Source organism: Micropterus salmoides, unplaced genomic scaffold, assembly GCF_014851395.1.
Source record: "Micropterus salmoides isolate LMB-PRFRI ecotype aquatic unplaced genomic scaffold, ASM1485139v1 Ms_hic_scaffold_8, whole genome shotgun sequence".
Classification (NCBI taxonomy): Eukaryota; Metazoa; Chordata; class Actinopteri; order Centrarchiformes; family Centrarchidae; genus Micropterus; species Micropterus salmoides.
The window spans coordinates 603,725-624,540 of NW_024044570.1; the positions used below are offsets into that span (position 1 = coordinate 603,725).

The 20,816-nt window shown below is 42.5% G+C and overlaps 1 protein-coding gene across 2 annotated transcripts in view; it reads right to left on the reverse strand.

Annotated features, from left to right (window-relative positions):
* The window catches only part of ankrd27 (ankyrin repeat domain 27 (VPS9 domain)), a 31,755-nt gene extending 12,218 nt beyond the window's left edge, over window positions 1-19,537 (reverse strand). For both annotated transcript variants that reach the window (XR_005442773.1, XM_038705146.1), the window contains exons 1-13: window positions 19,516-19,537; window positions 14,939-15,061; window positions 12,130-12,240; window positions 10,896-11,204; window positions 10,458-10,517; window positions 9,199-9,252; window positions 7,366-7,431; window positions 6,690-6,766; window positions 5,793-5,914; window positions 5,100-5,178; window positions 3,544-3,676; window positions 3,369-3,461; window positions 2,716-2,837 (exon numbers count right to left, since the gene is read on the reverse strand). Coding sequence is in view for 1 of the 2 variants with exons in the window: in XM_038705146.1 (XP_038561074.1) it covers window positions 2,716-2,837; window positions 3,369-3,461; window positions 3,544-3,676; window positions 5,100-5,178; window positions 5,793-5,914; window positions 6,690-6,766; window positions 7,366-7,431; window positions 9,199-9,252; window positions 10,458-10,517; window positions 10,896-11,204; window positions 12,130-12,240; window positions 14,939-15,040 (1,328 nt within the window). In the remaining variant the exon portion in view is untranslated. The remainder of the gene's footprint in view (window positions 1-2,715; window positions 2,838-3,368; window positions 3,462-3,543; window positions 3,677-5,099; window positions 5,179-5,792; window positions 5,915-6,689; window positions 6,767-7,365; window positions 7,432-9,198; window positions 9,253-10,457; window positions 10,518-10,895; window positions 11,205-12,129; window positions 12,241-14,938; window positions 15,062-19,515) is intronic.
* Window positions 19,538-20,816: the final 1,279 nt, after the last annotated feature.

Below are 20,816 nucleotides of genomic sequence, written 5' to 3' on the forward strand. Positions count from 1 at the left end.
CCTCCGTAATGCCAGAGCAGCGTACTACTCGTCATTAATAGAGGAAAATAGGAACAACCCCAGGTTTCTTTTCAGCACTGTAGCCAGGCTGACAGAGAGTCACAGCTCTATTGAGCCAAGTATTCCCATAGCTCTCAGTAGTTACGATTCATGAGCTTCTTTAATGATAAAATTCTAGCTATTAGAGACAAAATTCACCAAGACCTGCCCTCAATTGGCACCGACTTATCTCTTAACTCAGGAACCTTAGAAACAGCTGTAGAACCAGATACATGTTTAGACTGTTTTGCTTCCCTCAATCTTTACCAACTAACTTCAATAATTTCTTCATCTAAACCATCAACCTGCCTCTTAGACCCCATCCCGACTAGGCTGCTTAAAGATGTTCTACCCTTAGTCAGCACCTCTATACTAGATATGATCAATCTATCTTTATCAACAGGCTATGTACCACAGTACTTTAAAGTAGCTGTAATTAAACCTCTTCTGAAAAAGCCCAAACTTGATCCGGATGTTTTAGCCAACTATAGACCTATATCTAACCTTCCATTTCTCTCTAAGGTTCTGGAGAAAGCAGTTGCTAAACAGCTGTGTGACTTTCTACAGAGCAATAGTTTATTTGAGGATTTTCAGTCAGGATTTAGAGCTCATCATAGCACAGAGACAGCACTGGTGAAAATTACTAACGACCTCCTTATTGCATCAGACAAAGGACTTGTCTCTGTACTGGTTTATTAGATCTTAGTGCTGCATTTGATATCATTGACCATCAGATCCTATTGCAGAGACTGGAATATTTCACTGGCATTAAAGGAACCGCTCTAAGCTGGTTTAAGTCCTATTCATCAGATCGATTTCAGTTTGTACATGTTAACGATGAGTCCTCCATGCACGCCAAAGTTACTCATGGAGTTCCTCAAGGATCTGTCCTTGGACCAATCCTCTTCACTTTATATATGCTTCCTTTAGGCAATATTATCAGGAATTATTCCATAAGCTTTCATTGTTATGCAGATGATACTCAGTTATATCTATCGATCAAGCCAGATGAAACTCATCAGTTAGCTAAACTTCAAATGTGCCTTCAGGATGTTAAAACCTGGATGACCTGTAATTTTCTAATGTTAAACTCAGATAAAACTGAAGTTATTGCTCTGGGGCCTAAGCACCTCCGTGACGCATCATCTAAAGATATAGTTTCCCTGGATGGCATCACCTTGGCCTCCAGCACCACTGTGAGGAATCTTGGAGTTATCTTTGATCAGGACATGTCGTTTAAGTCTCACATTAAGCAAATTTCAAGGACCGCCTTTTTTCACCTACGTAATATTGCGAAAATCAGGAACATCCTGTCTAAAAATGATGCAGAAAAACTAGTCCATGCATTTGTTACTTCTAGGCTGGATTACTGCAATTCCTTATTATCAGGCTGCTCGAAAAAGTCCATTAAGACTCTTCAGCTGATCCAGAATGCTGCAGCACGTGTTCTGACAGGAACCAGGAAAAGAGATCACATTTCTCCTGTTTTAGCTTCTTTGCATTGGCTTCCAGTAAAATCCAGAATAGAATTTAAAATCATTCTTCTTACCTACAAAGCTCTTAATGGTCAGGCACCATCTTATCTTAAAGAGCTCATAGTACCTTACTACCCCACCAGAGCACTGCGCTCCCAGAATGCAGGGTTACTTGTGGTTCCTAGAGTCTCCAAAAGTAGACTAGGAGCCAGAGCGTTCAGCTATCAAGCTCCTCTCCTGTGGAACCAGGTTCCAGTTTGGGTTCAGGAGGCAGACACCATCTCCACATTTAAGAGTAGGCTTAAGACTTTCCTCTTTGATAAAGCTTATAGTTAGGGCTGGCTCAGGTGAGTCCTGAACCATCCCTTAGTTATGCTGCTATAGGCCTAGACTGCCGGGGGATTTCCCATGATGCACTGAGATTCTCTCTCCTCTACTTCCTTCTCCATCTGTCCCAATAATCCATGTTACTGACTCGACTTCTCCCCTTTCCCAGTAGATTTGTGCTTTCTCATCCCTCTCTCCTTCTGTTACTCTCTGCAGGTGTTTCTGGCTCTGGATCTGTGGTTGCAGGCTTCCTGTTGCTTGACACCAACAGCTTCAGTTATTACAATTGCCCTACTAGAACTATTATCATTACTATTGCAATCATTATTAGTATTATTGATGTTTGTACCAGTCGAGGCAGATGTCTGCCCACCCTGAGTCATGGTTCTGCTCGAGGTTTCTAACTGCTAAAAGGAAGTTTATCCTTGCCTCTGTCGCCTAGTGCTGCTCATGGTGGGAATTGTTGGGTGTCTGTAAAAAGTATTACACAGAGTACGGTCTAGACCTGTGAAAAGAACAATGAGATAACTTCTGTTATGAATCAGGACTATCTAAATAAAACTGAAAACTGAACTGAATTGAATTGAAACTGTAATGAATGTTACAAATTAAATGTGTGTGTAGGTTCAAGTGGGAAGTGAAAGAGTAAACCACTTTTGGTTCCTGATTCACAGCTCTGATGCAACAAAAATAGAGAAAAAGGGGAAATGAGTAGAAATGTAAAAAGGAGTTGGAGGGGTTTCCCAGAAAATATGGCAGCATTGTCTCATTGCCAGTGAAACACTTGATCTGTATAAATGTGACTTTGAAAGCAGCTTTATTAATAGCATTTAATCCCGTGTGTGTGTGTGTGTGTGTGTGTGTGGACGCTGACCCCGACAGCTGGAGGTCACAGAGGTCACAGGAGCAGAGGGGATGACACATCCTGACGTCCTCGTTGCTTTCACCTTCACTCAGCAGACGTTCCACCTCCGCTTCGTTTCCATTCGCTATGTGCTACAACACACACACACACACACACACACACACACACACTCTTATTTAATGCAAATTTCACTCTTCAGTGAAAACAATGCGTTGGCAAAAAGTGCATCCTGAACGAATGTCCAGGCCAAAAACTAGTCCAGGTTAACCTTTGCCACAACGCTTTGCAACAACAGCTAAAGCAATTAAGAAAATTATTCGCCAACTATTTCGATAATCAATTAATCATTCAAGAAGTTTTTTAAAGCCCAAATGTGAGAAGTTGCTTCCTTTCCTTGTCTTCAACGACAGTAAATTGAACATCTTTACGTTTTGGACGGATTGTCAGACTAAAGACATTTCATGGCATCAACTTTCACTGTTTATTGTTTAATAGACCAAATGAAAAAAATAACCTCATGTAATGTCATCCAACAAGTTTTTAGCCGATCTGAGGAACATCAACACTCGGCCCTAATGATAACTGTGATTGTTTGGTAAACCAGTGTGAAGTGGCTGATGGATTCTGGGACATCGGCAGAGCAGCGGTTCAGTTCAGCTCACCTCAAACAGACAGTGGATGGGCGTGGCGGTGCTCTGAGACAGCAGACTCATCCTCTCTTTGAACAACGCCTTGTCATTCAGCTCACCTGAGCCCTGAGAAGACAGAAACAAGAAAACGTAAAGGACCTTCATCAACAACACGGTGACGACTCCTGTGTGAATGCGTGTGACTCACATGGTGTGTGTCCTGCAGCTTCCCCAGGTTGATGAACTCCACTGCGGCCTCGAAGGTGCTCAGACAGTAGCTGAGCTCATCTTTACTGGAGTGGCTGAAGCAGAAGTTCCTGATGTAGCTCAGGTTAGCCATCCTGAAGACAAACAACAAAATAACTACCTACACAGCGAGAACATATTCCCCTGCTATTTCTATCAGATGTAAATATCCACATCAACTTTTGCTCCCTGTAGATTAAACTGACAGATTTTTACCAACAGGTGGTTAAATGAAGAAGAAATACTTGTTTTCACTCTGTTATTATTTTTACACACAGGACCCATAGAAAGGCAGTGCCCAGTATTTCACTCTGAACCACGAGGTTCAGGGAATCATTAAAGTCAGTGGGCTCCGTCCTTGGAGATCATTAATCTATCCAGTAGTGATGTAGTCAAGATGACAGCACATTTTTAATTAGGGTTATTGGTTGCATTTGAAGCAATAAGTTTTACATCCAATGAAAGTCAGGATGTTAACAAATAAATGAGCAATTTATTGATATTCCCAAAGTTATGGTCTTGAAATAAAATCCAGAGTCCTCAAGGTCCGAGACCGAGACAAGACCGAGTACAAATGCGGTCGAGTCCGAGAACCAAAGAGTTGGATCTACTGAGCGCCAAACCATGCATACATAACTAAAGCCGTCTGTTACAGGGTTCGCATCGCCCCTCTGATGGAGTCTGCTTGTGTGCAGGGTCGGAGTATCTTATTTCATTTGGACGTCCCCTTTTCCTGCTGTTATTGGTTAAAACATGGCCTATGCTGTCATTATCTTGGCTGACAGTGAATTTTAACAGCGCGAACTCCGCGGCAGCGTGAGTCATGCTAGCAGCATTGGAACCTGACGGTCCACTACTTATGAGTGATGAGACGTGGTTCAAACATTCATCTTCCCCTCAGGATGAAATGTGGTAACGTCGATGATGCTTTTAAACTAGCGCCATCATCGGGTCAACATTTTAACGTGTCCACTACTTTGCTTTATGACCAAATACCTGCAGAACTAATGACATTCCCATCAGCCTCAGCTGTACTTTGCATTTAGTGCTAATTATCAAATGTTATCATGTTGACATGCTAAATTAAGATGTGTTAGCGTTTAGCTCATCCTCACAGGGCTCCCAGCCTGTCTGAGGACTCTCTCATGGTAAAGCACTATTTGTAGTGCGTTCCAGCTGCATTGTATGACAATATTGTGTAAGTGGGGAATGCCCGGATGTGTACACGATAAAGGAATTTCTGAGTATGCGTCATGAGCTTATTGGACATGCTCACCGCCCCAAAACGCATTGGATCTCTTTTGTGTCTGAGCTTCAGTGTAACTCCATTGTGTTGGTTTCTGCATAATATCCTGTATAGTAGGCGGTATGCAATACATTACACAGCCTTAGTGTTCACTTTCACTTTCCCTCCACGTGGCTGATGAAAATCACACCAGAAATGACGGATCAGCGTCTTGGTTTCTTCCACACAAACCACAAGGTCAGAGGCCACAGCGAATCCCCCTCCCTGCTCACCAGTTGGGGATTTCTGTCTTCACCAGCAGATAGAGTGTGACAGACAGCAGGTCGTCCGCACACACAGCCTCTATACTGACTGCAGAGGAAGACACACACACACACAGTCAGTCAGTCAGGCGAAACACTGAAAACACCAACACAGGAAACGCACAAAAATAACACCTGAAGTCCCGACGCTGCCAGACACTCTCCCTCTGTCCAAACCAAATGACTAAAGTGGCTGCATGGCAAACATTAATGGTAGCACTCTGCAGACTGACTGCGGGGCTGTTGTGGGGCAATGAGTTTGGATTTCCAAAGCAAACTGGACAAACACATTAGAGGCCCACAGAGCAGGTATTGTCCTGTGTGCTGATCTGATTACAGACAGTGAGAGGACGCTCGCAGATCGTGGACAGTTCTGTATGCCTGCTCTGAGAGGTGACCGGCTGACTCACACTTACTAGCTGACGAGCTGAATCCACATAATAACTGTAATAAATGGACCACTAACAGAAGATAAACCTGAGATAAAGAGAAGCGGAGGAGAGCTCAGGCCTTTGTTAGCAGTATTTTCTAACTGATTCACTCAGCTCAACAAACTACATTCTACTTTGAACTTAACCAATTTATCAGCAAAACTTATTTATTTATGAGAAATCTGAAGAACTGGAGAGAACACAGTGAGTGACGGCCACAGTCGTGTCCTACCGGTGCGTCTGGGGGTCTGGATGGCGGTCAGGGCCACTCTGCGTAGGCAAAGCAGTTTGAGGAGCGGGGAGGTGTGCTGGTTGAGCTGACTTAGCTCTCTCTTTGCCCGAGACAAGTTTATACTGCGGAAACACAAGAACAGCAAAAACATAAAGCTGCTCTTCAGTCGGAAAGGTTCTTACAGTGAGCAGAGCAACAATAATCAACACAGAGAAGAGTGAAACGTGTCACTGAGGTTTAGGGGAATGATAATGTGTCTACAGAGTTTGAACACGTGATGACAACTAAACTCCATCCGCTGGTGAAGTCCAAGCAATGTGGCTGAATGCTCTGGAAAACACCAGTAAGTTAAAGAACATTTTGTCCAACTGCTGTTTCCAATGTCAAGAAATTTAAGCTAAACTATGTACAGTGTCTATTTTCATTCTGATAAAAACATGGTAAATATATGGTCATTTATAACTGACATTTATATTTATTTTAAGACGTATCCGCTGTTTATGAATATCTTAGACATTTAACTACAAATCATTTGTACTTTCCGTTACAGCCGACTGTTTTCCAAATAGCTTATCAGTTGTAATATTGACTTCCTTCCTTCCAGGTGGCCACCGGTTGCAGAGCGACTTGACATTGACACTTGTGTTTATTGGCTTTTTTAGAGTCACATTATCAAACGATAATTCAGCTGGTGTGTTTGTAGTCACTCTGAAATCTGAAGATTTAAATAAAACAAATCTATTTTATACTATCAAATGTTTGCTTGTTGTTGGACCTTTATAGCAACCACCATACTGCAGTAAGTGAAAGTGGAGAGTAAACATACGATGCATCAAGTCTGATCCAATCAGACACAGTTTTTTAAACGGCTCCACAGCTGCAACATGTTGAACTGACCTGAACTCAGGTTTGACTCCCAGGTCTTTCTGCTGCAGGTCCTGCAGACTCCTGCTGGTTTTGTTGAAGGCAGCGTCCTGTTGACAGAGTGGCAGAACAGAACAGACACGAGATCAGACACACATCAAAACACTCTGAGTTCTCGTTACGCCAAAATCAAAGAGCGACAAATGTGAAACATGCAGCAATCTGACATCACACCGAGTACTTGATACACCCGGGAGTTATTTTATGTTTTCATGTACTGCACTATAATTTCTGAAGCAGCTTTCATCTTTCGGCCGTGAGAGATAAGTTGTTAGAGAGCAACAATCCCAGCGGCTGTTCCCCATTGTATTCTGGTCTGCAGCATTTGCTCTGCTTCTTCCTGTCTGATGGATTTCTCCCACGTGTAAACGGGGCTTTACTGGCAAACATTAAATACTTCTTTAGCAGGAAGTAGTGAAAACTGTATCCAGAGCAATCACAACACTGTTTCAGGAAATAAAAGTTTCTTTAAAGCTTATAAAATGTTGAGGCGCCCTAAATACTAAAATCATGTCCATTGTATGACAGATAAAACCAAAATTATCTCCATGGCTAGATCCCACAAGATGTGAGAAAATATGCATATTGTTTCATCTGTAAAGAACATATTTCCATCACAGAGGATTTCAGTATGGTGTTTCAAACCTACCTGGCTGGCTTCCAGCGTTCCCACAAAGTTAAAAATTAAATCATGGATACCATGATGAACATACATCTGCGATGAGAAGAAAACACATTTCAGTTTACACAGCGGCTTCGAGAAAGAGAATCTGAAAACAGCACCAGCTTTAAGTGAGTCGCATGACAGAATCTGATTAGGGGCCTTAGGTCAGACGCAGGCCGTTTTGACCACAACTTAATTATTCTATCGGAGTAGAGGAAATTTAAAAGACTGACTATAAAGATAAGAATATGAGCAACATAACAAACAATGTTTGTTTTAGACTTCATTTAAGAGCCATTCAGAGCGAAAACCACCAAAAAACCTATGATAAACAATGAGCTCATCTCTGCAGCCTTCATCGGCCTTTAGTGAGCTTCAGAACACCACAAAGCTAGTGCAATCATGTTTTTATCAGCTTAGAAATATATCACTGAGACCATCTTACACACCTTTATTTCATCACGTCTGGATTATTGCAACAGCCTTTTCACCTGTTTAACCCAAAAATCTATTGATCGACTCCAGACTGTCCAGAACTCAGCTGCCAGGCTTTTAACCAGAACAAAGAAATATGACCACATTACTCCTATTTTAGCTTCATTACACTGGCTCCCAGTATGTTTTAGAATTGACTTTAAAATTCTATTGATCACTTTTAAAGCTCTTCATGGCCTCTCGCCTTGTTATATTTCTGACCTTTTAGTCCCATACGCACCAGCACGTACCTTGAGATCCTCGGGCAGAGGTCTGTTGTCTGTTCCAGAGTCTCCACTTAAACTAAAAGGGCCCCGAGGCTCTGCAACAGCCTGCCCGAGTAAATCAGGAGTCAGTGAACTCTTTTACGTCTCCTCTTAAAACGTACTTTTATAGGAGAACCTTTCCCGACTTTATTTGATTCTATATATATTTTATATTTATTTTAAACGTGTATTTTAGTCAAAGTGTTTTCTTGCTTTTATCGTGTATTTTTTACACCCACTTGTTTTTGAAAAGTGCTCTACAGATAAAGATTATTACTGTTATTACAAAGTTCTCTTACATGATACTACTTTAATCTAACTATAAAGGAAAGAATCTCTGCCGGTCTATGAGTCTGTCCTTCGATTGTCTTGGCAAACGTTTATCCAATCAAACTTGGCAGGTGTATTGCTGAGGACCTAATGGAGACAGACGCTCTGTCCACATCAGCCTCGCACATTTGCATCTACATCGATTTCTCCCAATTTTCAATTTGTCCCAATCTGTTTTTTCGCTACTCCTCCTACAAAGTTTGAGCAATCGTCACCGTAACTGGCAGAGACCATCTCTGTACCAAGCTGGACAGAGGTTTGCTGTAGCTGGCCCTCAACCTTTGCTTAAATATTGTGGGCAGGGCTTTTTTATTACAATAACGTCTGTGTGCCAAAGACACATTTGGCCAAAAGGTGGCGCTGTATCAGCATCATCTACCTACAAAAGGAAAGAATCTCTATCTTTCTGTCTTTCGCATAAAGAATCTCAAGAACAGCTGATCCGATCGACTTCACACTGGGCAGGTGTGTTGCTGAGGGCCTGAGGGCCTGAGGGCCTGATGGAGGCACAGTGTGAAGTCGATCGGAGGAGCGTTTCTCGGGAACGCCGCAGTGAGCACGTCCAGGAGCCGAGCCGTCATCCCGTCTCACATTGCCACGTGCCCCACAGGCTCTGTCGTGGTGTTATTAATGATTTTATCTGTCTGTTAGTGAGCGCTGAGATCTGTTTTTCATGTAATGTGCTTTAGAAACTTAAATTCTTTACAGGAACTGGAGTGTGATATGTAGAAACACAGAGGGAGGTTACCTCTACTGCCTGTTTGAGAAGAGTCATCTGAAGCTCCTGCTTCGCCAGAAGTCTCTGCAGAAAAAAGTAACACATTCCAGTGAATCCATTGAAATGCATTAGTCACTGCACAGGATTAACGCAAGTCCTCCTGCTTCTATGATTAGGAATACAACTGAGATAAATCTGTTGGGACATAGATTCTTTTATTTGACCCCAGAGGGCCTAACGAGACATAAGTAGTATCACTGATCTACATGCTGTCTGTGTTTCGAGGGTGAAGAGCAGACTGAAACTCAGAGGACCTCAGATGGTGTAAATATCAGTGCTGAATGAGTCGTGATGTTGAACTGCAGTACATGATAGACAACTGTGTGACAAGCTAATGGTAAAAAAATAAACATGTCACTTCCAGCCAATAAATATGTGAAAATAGGGCCCAGGTGTAAAAGCAAAGCAGTTGATGGGCGCTCACGAGAACACTGCAAGACGCTCTGCTAGCCTCCTGTTCGGACGGGCCTTGAGGAGATGCCTTCTTAATGTGCTCTCAAAGGCAAAATCTACATTTGTTGCATTGTTCCATTAGGCAGCAGCCAGTATGGACAGGAGCTCCATCTGCAGCTTGGAAACGTGTGAACCTTTCCATTATTTACATCCTGTTTAGTCCACTTCATGTGATATATTAACCGGTTATTAATGACCTCTTTTTTTTTTTTTTGGATAAAAGCGTCAGCTAAATGAATAAATGTCAACGATGGACAATCGTGTTTTTCATTTTTTCTGAGCCCTTCTGGTACACATTTGCTCAAAAGCTAAGATTGAAAGTTCATTCTTGGCCTCAGGAACTTTATAGCCAACACGAACTAAAAGTCCTTAGAGAATATATCTGGATATCTACAACTACACGACAAATTTTCCACAGAAGACTTGTTCTACTGTGAAACTAAGGCAGCGACTGAGAGGACCTTGTTGCAGGACTGTTTTGTCACCTGCTGTTCCTTCGCTCAGGAGTATAGTTTCAATCTCAAGATCCCAGAAATGTAAAGAATGGAAATGATGCTTTAGACAACTGGCAGGTACAAGTGGATCATGAGGGTTGCAAAGGATCCCATTCATGTCCTCCAAAAGGAAAAGCTGCTTTACATTTTTATACCTAGTTGACCAATTATGTCACATTCGGAAATGCAGGGTTTCCGAATGTGACCTGCACCCAAACTGAGACACAGTCAATAAACCCAGCACCTTTCGTTATCTCCATCAGACCGACAGATTCTACTTACCAGGCGAGAGTCTCTCAGCAGACACTGAAGACATTTAGTGTAAAGGCCGTTCACCGAGTCCTGAGTGGAGAGAGGACAGAAGGACAGTCAGTCCTGCAGGGAAGCTCTCTGCTGACCAAAAGTCAACTTTCAAGATTCGACTCTTCCAGTTATAATCACTGTAAAATACACCCTAACAAGATATCTAGCTAATTTTTCAACAAAGACCTTTAAGTAATTATTAACTGAAACTCTTTTGAATTCTTCAGTAAAATGATTTGCTTTATGCCTTTTCTCAAACACCTAAGCCAAACTGCTCCTGCATTTCTAAAGATTATTGATAAATTAGTTTAGAAAAACAAAACACAAAAACTTGAGCAATTAAAAAGGAATGAAGTAGAAGGGACGTGCACGGTGAAGAAGAGGAAGGAAGAATGAGGAAAAGAGGATTAGTCCTACGATGTGGTGTCGGAGTCCCTTCCTCTCCTGCTCTTTGAAGGTCTGACAGAAGCCCTGGATGAATTTGTCCAGTTTCTGGGCGTGGCGACCCAGGAACTCCCTGACGTCCTCCAGGCTCTTCAGACAGTAGGGTGGCGGCGGGCCGAGCTCCTCCGGGCTCGGGTCCACCTCGACGGGCCTGGAGATGCACAGCATGCTGTAGCTCTGCTCCTGGTCGTTGTAGAAGGTTTCCTCAAACAGGATGGGGATGGACGCCGGAGCCGGGAAGCCGGATCCCAGCAGGACCTGCCTGTCCTGGATCCTGACCTCCTGCAACACATAACCCGACCAACAGCTCTGGTGAACAGGCGCACAGTATTTATTAAGTGAAGGTAAAGTAACCAAATATACTGTAAAGACCAAAAGCAGGCGTGTCCATCTCTCAGTCCTGACAGACTTCCTGTCGATGGCTCTGATCCCGAAGCCTGAAGGTTCCTACTGGACACTTATATCCTTAAAATCACACATATATAGTTTCAGTTTTAAAAAGGCTCAGTAATTTCCTAAAACAGCAGGTCACTGTGGTTTTAATTCAACCAGCTCGTTGACTGAACAATGTGAACAATGGCGCTCTGTGGCTCAGATGCAGAAGTATCATGCTGTGAGACAAATACTGATGTTTCCCAGCCTCACTCTTAATAATGTGACATAAAATAAATAGTTCCTTTATAAACCCCCATCGGGGAAATTCAAGAAAGTCCTATTTACTAAATAAATTTTAAAAAATGTGTTAAATATATTGAAAAGTAGAAAAACTCAAATGTACAAGTACAAAAAGGCCAAAACTAGATTGAGGGAGCTGCTGTGTCGAGCTGCCACTCTCAAGGTCAAGTAGTCTGAGCTCGTAATGTAAACCGCCGGTTCATTCACACCAGTAGAAGCTTATTATTTTTTAAAGCTCAACGGCCAAAAGAAACAGAAAGATTTTGAATTTAATTACGATTTTGGAACAGCCAATTGGAGCCTCTTGTTTTAGTTTCAGTTTTAGGAGTTGGAGCAGCCAACAAAAGCAACATGCGTTTATTCAGACTCTACTGAAAATAACAACAATAAGTTGTTTTAAATCTATTATCTATCTTCATGACAGGAAAGGTTCCGAGTTGTGTTATCCTGTGTTCTGACAGAAGACTTATTTTTCCTGGACTCAGAGTTTAAAGTGCCTCTGATGATGTCTATAAAGTGAAACCAGACGAACCTTTCCATCCACAGTCCGGTATCCATCCTCCACAGGCTGCAGGACGTAGCTGTCGAACCGAGAGTCTGAGGAGCTGCTGACGCTCAAACTTCCACAACAAGGCACCAGAACCTGCAGGGGACAGAAAAACATTCGACTCTTACACTCAATTCATTAACCAGTCAACACATATTTAACCCGAGCCACCACACTGCATCCGCTCCTTCTCATTTGTTTCCTAGTTTGTGACTTTATGTGTTGTGTTTGCTTGATATGTAGGTTGTTGAGAGATCTGCAGGGATGCAGAGCTGTTGGAGAGAGATGTCCACAGAGCCTACGATCCTCTGACCTTTCCTCTGGTGCCACCATGAGCTTAATGTTTGTGGTTTTGAGTGGAGCTCTCCACAGCTGTTGGAGGGATGGTGATGAAATGTGGTTCAGACGTTCATGTTCCCCTCAGGATGAACCGTACCAAACTCTGGTGACTTTTCATCGACCGCCCTCATCATCAGGTCCAACATTTTGGTTCATGAGGAAATACATGCAGAACTAATGAATAATGACAGCCTCATCTCTGCTTAATGCTAATCCGTGCACGCCATCCAGACTTCCTTTCATACTCTTGAAACTAGAACACAAAAGATCAAAGATCATGAGCCAGAAAAGCTTGTGAAAGCAGGATGCGACAGTATGCCTGTCTTTTTGTTGCGTCTTGTAGAGCTGATTTGCCAGGTCAGCAGTCTGCTGTCAAATGCTCATTAGAAGCTCTAATCCAGTTACGAGTGTTTCCATGCTGATGTTTTGACCGCACTCAGATCATCTGACTTTCCAGAGGAGACCTGCTGAGTCAGAGCTGCTGCTGACTGCCTTTCGAACATCTAATCCTTATCAGCTGAGGTTTCAGGCGTCTTGACAAGCTACAACAGGGTTTAGAGAGCAATTATGCAGTCGTTTAGGTCATTTGATAGTCCATTTTCTCGCTGACTGAGCTGACTGGAAAAACTCATTTATCCCTCACGCTTTGAAGCCCCGAAGTGACGGCTCGACCCTCTCTCAAGACAGGAAGTGGTCCGACAGCTAAACATGTAGGTTTACTTTAAAAAACGAGTCGAGCTTGTCGCCCGTCTCCTGATCTGACGCATTCGTTTAACCGTTTTACTAAGGAAGCCGTCAGTCCACATGTAGAGACTGAACCAAGATCCCCGGTGGTAAAGAAAATACCGCGAGCCAGGTTCAGGTGTGATGAGGACGTTTCGGAGACCGATGAAGACTCAGGCTGCACTGCCTGGTTTAATGAGACCCGAGCAGATAAAGTGTGAACACAGAAAGTAAACACCAAATCTGAAGGTTACTTCCTGTCTGGGGATAATTATCCTTCCTACATCTACAGAGATTCACAAAGTGTCCAAATAAGGTTATTGTTTACCCCTCTATTACACAGGTGTGAGGAGTCTATCGGCTCAAGTCCTTAAGCCACGAACACTTTAAACACTTTCTACCTGAAGACAGTTAGCCTGTCTGCACTGAAAGAAAATAAAGATACTCTCGGACTCGAGTTACACCTAACAAATGTTCAACACTATCAACTCAGCAGAGGAGAGACAGAGTCTGTCCTAGAGCACTGGAGAGGCCCTGATTCTCACCTTTGGCTTACTTTAGCTCACCAATTTACCCAAACACGAAACAGAAATTATTTCTTTACACATGGAATACTAATACTAAGAAATTCTAAGCAGCAGATTTAGCGATAGAGGATGACGTGACGGGTGAAATCAGGTGCTGTAGAGTTTTGCTGGAAGGGAAACATTTGTGCTGTCTGCTCACAGCTGCTCCGGGTTCGACGGTCACCACAGCCAGGTCACCTAAAATAGATGGTCGCTAAATAAAATCTGGAAGACTGAAGGATGGCAGGTTAAGACTTGACACCCAACAACACGGCTAACGTCTCCACCAACGTGCACAGATTTTTAGCATTGGCAGCAAAGAGAGGAGAAAAACTGAGCACAACACAGTGGACGACACCCCCGCACCCCTGTAACAGACACAGACTTTCATCAGACAGCTTGCTTTGCTAAGTTACAGTGCAATCCAGGCAAAGTGAAAGAAGCTGAGAGACAACGCTAAATTTGAGAGTAACACAGACTATAAACTGGACTTCAGATGAACTGTAGCTCTGCACTAAATCCTGATGAAGTGGGCTGCAATAACAGCTTCTCTCACAGCAACGTCGCACTACTTTAACATTTGCTCACCCTGTTTTGTTTTTATTCATCTTTCTCTTGACTCTAAGTGCAACTCCATTAGTCCCAATTCCAGTGGTAAATATCAAACTAATAATAATTTGTTTGCCATTACTGGACTGTGACAGACGTGTCCATTAATTAATTCTACCCACCATTACTAATGAGATGTTTGCTTTGATTTAGTTGGACATTTCCCAAATACAATACAAGACTACTTTAGGCTTTTTTAACGTTTATTTAGGCACTAATGTTGGTTCACTGAGCAGAAATGTCTTTTCTGGATGCGCCCTGCTTTGTTCAAACATAATTACACGCCTGGAAGGTGCTGCTGGGCAATCAGGGATTGGATTATGCTCACGGCTCAACTTAACCTTTAGACCATTGTAAATTTGATTCTCAGTCCATTTCTGTGAAAAAGACTTGCTGCAGATAGATGATCCATTAACTGTAGACACGTTCTTCTGAACTTGTTCATGAACGCCGTGATTTTCAGTCGTGGCTGTCAGACCACGCTGAGAGCGTCCTCTGTGCTTCTGACACAAACAGGCTGGTTTAACAACCAAAAGGAGACGACGGGTGGGACTCACAATGCCGTGGAGCTCTGCCACTCGGCTGCAGAGGTCCGGTCTCTGCTTCTCCAACGCCAAGTAGAAAGGGTTCTTCAGGATGTTCTCATCATACACAGCCATAAGGAGCTGGAAGTCTGGATCCTGGAGAGGATAATGGAAGGAACTGATTAGCATGATTAAACAACGCTTCAAGGGCCGCTGTCTGGGAGGCTCTGATGGGAACATGGCGTTTGCTTAGTGAGCTGTAAGAAGGACTTTGAGCAATGGTGTCTGAACTACATCGATTATAACATATTGTACAGTAACTGTGGGGAAACTGGAACAAACATTTAGCCGTGTATGATGGTTGCTAAAGATCCAACGTTCTTATATCTGAGTAGATGTCATTTGGAACAGGAACCCAAAGTTTAAAAGAAAGAAGAGACCTGATGACGGTGATGGATGAAAAGCTAAGCGATCCATCAAAGTTATTAAAAGTCATCGTGAGGGGATCATTTCTCCTCCAACTGTCACGTCAATCCACCCAATAGTTTCATTACATTTAACTCAAAAGTACAAAACTCTGCCTCAGGATGGTGCAGAAGACAAAGTCAGACCATCGCTGCCATTTTCAGCAGAACCACAAACATCCACGACAGTGTCTGCCGAGTTTCCAAACAAATAGAAGATCTGTTGAAGAGCTTCCTCTCAATAATCAATTCTCATTCTTTCATGTCTCCAAATTTATCCCTTTAAGCCCAAATACATGAATAATATTCAATATAATAATATTATCCACTTTGTTCGAATCAGTAAATGAGGTTGAGGCTACCAGACAAAACCTGCCTTTCAGTTCTCCAGATAGAGTTAGTGTTATCTTCCTACTGTTGAATTCTTTCAGTCCTGCAGAGACGGATAACCACCCCGTCTTAATGTGCGCAGGGTCCCGCTATCCTCCCCACAACAACCACGTTAGAGATCAAGCTCTCTTCTCCACTGCATTATTACATCTCAGGGACTTTTCTTCCATCTTCAGGAGTGATTTTAAGAGGAGATTTAATGAAGATGACCTCAGGATCTGGATCACAGTACGATATCTGTCCTCGAGACAGGAAATGTGTGATCTGTCAGCTGTGACTGGCCTCAGGCTGAGCTGCAAAACAGTGTTTCATTATTTGTTTTATTCAAGGTCATGCTGTTCGCTTAATCGAAAGGCTCAAGCGTGTACGGTGGCCATATTAAGACTTGTGCGTTCAGCTCCACACTGTCAGACTTGGCCAACTTTCCTTTTATAATTCACAAACATTCGGGCAGCTCTCAAATATTTCAAATGTCACTGAATGATGTTAATTAAATTCAACTTATCCTTCGTTTTGGGAGGAAATCTGTTACCCAGGACAACTCGCTGTGCGGACAGACGATAACCTCACTCAACCCCGGATTATCTCTTAAACGGTGAGACCAATGTCTGAAGTATCCCATTCACAACGTTTAGCGTCATTTAAAAATCGAACTTTATAAATGAATTATCAGATAAAGGGGGAAACAGGTAGGATTTCTTTAATGGATCATGGTCATGAGTTTACCAAAATTTGTCATTGTTTTTCCAGCAAGTGAAATTCTTACTTTCACGCAGCCGGACAGTCACAAGCCAAATGTCTTTGTGTGTTACTGCAGGAAACTGACCGCGGGTTTCTTCCATCTGGACGTGTTGTGCAGGCGGTGTGTTCTTTACCCTTCGGTGTTCCCATATATACTGTATATTTAATGCTCTTTCACTTTTATTATCATTTTAACTGATAAACCAGTCAATCAATAAGTCAGAAAACATTATCACGATAAAAACTTCACATCATTTGATATGGATAATTATCAGGATAAATGTCAAATCATTATTTCTCTCGAGTTTTAAGGCTGATTTTTGCTCCTGAGTGACAGTTGAAGAAACCAGATGGTTAATGGTGGTTTTAAACTTTTCTTTATGGTCAGAACAAACACGTGATGCCAAACAGAGAAGACAACAACAAGATCTGATTCGTTCCCTTTTCCTCAACAAAATAAATATCTTAATAGAAAAATGAAGTGCTAATTCGTTTGTGATTCAAATTTATTAAATCAAACATTTATTGAGGAAAATAATTATCATTTTTGTTTAATTGCCCAGCTCTAATTCCAGGCAACTCAGACATTCGTGACATCCACCTAAAAATCGTACCACGTAACACCACTTGAATTTGAAGTTCAACTCAGGGAAACGAAAATGTACCCCGACTTCACAGGAAGCAGCTGAAAGACGTCTCACAGTAGCAGCTCTCATGGAAGCACACGCTGTAAATGGCAGACCATAAACTAAAATGGGACATAAAGTATATTTACCTGTAATTAATTAAAATAATATATGCTCTCATCATGCAGGGCTGGGCAATAAAATAATAATAATAATTATCGCAATTTAATTAATGATCAATATATCGTCAATTAATATTTGGTTTAATTCATTTGAATCACAAACAAATTAGCACTTCATTTTTCTATTAAAATATTTATTTTGTTGAGGAAAAGGGACTGAAAAAAGATTTTATCATAATGAATGTTCTACATCAGAGCTGTGAAGTGATCCACTGTTTGGCATCAAGCGTTTGTTACATTCGAGCCATAAAGAAAAGTTTAACCACAATTAACCATCTGGCTTCTTCAAATTTCACTCAGGAGCAAAAATCAGCCTTTAAACTGGAAAGAAATAATGATTTGACATATTTATCCTGATAATTATCAATATTGAATAACGTGAAATGTTTTGTATAACATTTTTGTTATTATGGCCCAGCCCTGCCATCATGTAGTAAAACCTGTTCTGCATGTAAAGTGATGGAGAAATATGTTGCCAGTGTTATTAAGTAACTGGTTACAGTAAACAATCTCTGAAAGTGAATGCTCTGTATTTGTATAGCGCCTTTCTAGTCTTTTTGACCACTTCTTACACTACATCTGCATTCACGGACGGTCCACAGGCAGGTCAGCCGGTCACTGCTGAAGCATCATATTGTCACATTCAGCCGTCATGCACCTGGAAAGCTTTGAGGTCGCAGCATAAGCACACAGTGTCCACAGCGTACTCCACGGAAGTGTACTAAGGGACGAAGCTGAAAGTCTACAGCCGTGCTAGCAGATCTGTGAGGTTGTAGCAAGGCTCAGCAACGCGTGGGGGTTAGCGTTAGGGTTGCGCAATATATCGACTCAATATCGTTATCGCACGGCCGGTTTCCCTGTCACATGCAAGTGTGAGGACATGGGTCCGCTACACAAACATACCCTATGAAGCGTACCCATATAAAAAGAGCTGACCACGTGACGTGTCTGCAGCGTGAGTGAAGCGAGGGAAAAGAAAGCAAAGTAAGAAGACGAGTGCGGCTCAGGGAGACACAACAGAGCTGGAAACAGGAGCCGTCAACTTCACATATGTTTAAGGATCGAAATGAATATTGTTATCACGATATTCTTGATCAGTATCGCAATATCACATTTTGTCAATATCAAAGTTAGCGTATTAGCATTCTAACAAATTAGCAGAAAACAACAAATACAGCTGGGGCTGATGGGAATGTCAGTTTGTAGGAATCTGGTCAGAAACCAAAGCGATGGACAAATGCTGACCTGATGATTGGGCCCCTGGTTAGCTCACTTTTGGTGTTCGTGCCCCGTGTACTTATCGCAGAAGCTCGGGTTTGACTCGGCCCTTTGCTGCATCATGCGAAAACCTTGTTGAGCTTGTGATGCCTCTTAATGAACATCTGAACCAAACATGACAATAGTTGGTGATATTTCACTCAGAACCAAAGTGGACCGACCGACGTGCTGCTAGCAAGGCTACAAAACTAACGCCACGCTTTTTATTCCTATTCAAGATACACCAACATCGATTTAAAAAGCATTTCATTTGCCCATCAAGAAGCAACAACCAAGTCTGTAAACAGCACGTTAATAAAATACACAGTAAGTCATAAATTATCCAAGGACAAGGACGGCTGCCTTGATTTTAACCTTCCTTGGGTAAAAAATGAAGCACAAAGAAATCGTGGCTACAAACACGACCATAGAAATTTACATTTATTCATTTATCTGACGCTTTGATCCAAAGCGACTAACAAATGCTATATACTTCAGAGGTCGCACGTCTCTGGAGCAACGAGGGGTTAAGTGTCTCGCTCAGGGACACAGTGGGGGATTGAACCCGGGTCTCTCACACCAAAGGCAGGCATCTTATCCACTGGACCATCACCACCCAGAAATCAGCAGGTTTGTCCATAAAGTGGGTGAAAGCCGCAACGATTAATGAATTAGTTTTCAACTCTTAAATTAAACACCAACTACTATTCTTGATTAATTGGTTTGAAGTCACAATTCTCTGATTTCAGCTTCTTAAATGTGAATATTCCTGAGGGCACCTGAGGGCATCGTTATAAACTTTACAGCAATCTGTCATTCTGTCCGTTAAGCAGCTGGAACAGCTACTTTCTCCTAGACTGATCTATTTCAGCTCCTCTGTCCACTCACAATCCTAAACCAAAACGACCATCATTAACTTCTTTTAAAGCTCCGACAGCTGATCCACTCACCCCATCACTCTGCTCAGAGATCAGCTTCATCTTCACTCAGCTCCAGTGCACACAAACCGAGCAGAGGCACACTCCTGACACGAGGCCGCTCGGGCGGGATGAAACCGAGGAAGCAGTCACGTGACCCTCGAGGTCCTCGTGACCTTACAAGTTTGAATCTAACAGCGTATTTAGTGGTGCAGAGGAATGTCCGTGCCCTCCGGCCCAGCACGCCGTCACATTAAACTACAGTCACTCAGCTGATGAGCAAACACCCAGCAGAAAGGAGAGTAAAGGTCAAACATCCACAGCAGTTGCCTCATCGCAGCTTCAGGAGCTGAGCTGTGATTGAATCAAAGTGTACGGATCAAGACTGCACTTCCGGGGAGCTTCAAATACGGATTGTGCGCCTGAACAATCAGCTACCCTGGAGAGAGAGACCAGTCAGTGGTCATAATGTTATGGCTGATCAGAGTATATCACTTCCACATCATCACATATGGACGCATGGTCAAGACCCGTAGGCGTTACAGGTAGGTGTGGGACGGCGTGCTGGTTAGCTCAGGTGGTACTCAGGCTCAGTGCTGCCGCAGAAGCCCGGGTTCGATTTCAGCCCACAGCTCTTTGCTGCATGTCGCTCTCTCTCTTTCTCTCTCTCGCACATTTCCTGTCTCTTAGTAATACATTAGTAAGTCTCTAAATATTTCTTCTCCTGTCATTTCTCTTATCTGACATTTGAGAAGCTGGAACCAGCAAACCTTTGGCATTCCTGCTGGAAGAATCATTTAAACTATTAATCTATTTACAAAATAGTCACCAGTTGCAATTTATTTACACAGTACACAGTTTACTGTGAGTCGTAACAGACATGAGAGCTGCTAATAAAGTGTGAAGCTTTTTGTTTTTAAATAAACAATTCGTTTTCTATAATAAAATACCATGACGCAGGATTCCGATGAACAAATCATATAGTTTGTTAGCTGTAGTTGTGAATAAAGACAATGATGATTAATAATCCACTGAGCAGATGGCAGGGAAGGTCAGATGAACTGGTCAAATGAAAGAAGACACCAGACTTCGGGCTTCTCTAGATCAATTCAAATCTTTCAGGAGCTGAGTGCTTAAAACCTGCTGACATCCTCAGGGCGCCACACATGATGCCGCCTGGACACCACACAACTCTCCAGAGCTGAACAGAAAAACAAGCAGCAGAGCTAACCGCCCACCTCTGACCTATAAATACCTTATCAGCCTCTGATCTCTCAACCAGACAACCAGGTGTGAAGCCGTTAAAACAAACACAGCCTACGAGTCAGTCAGAA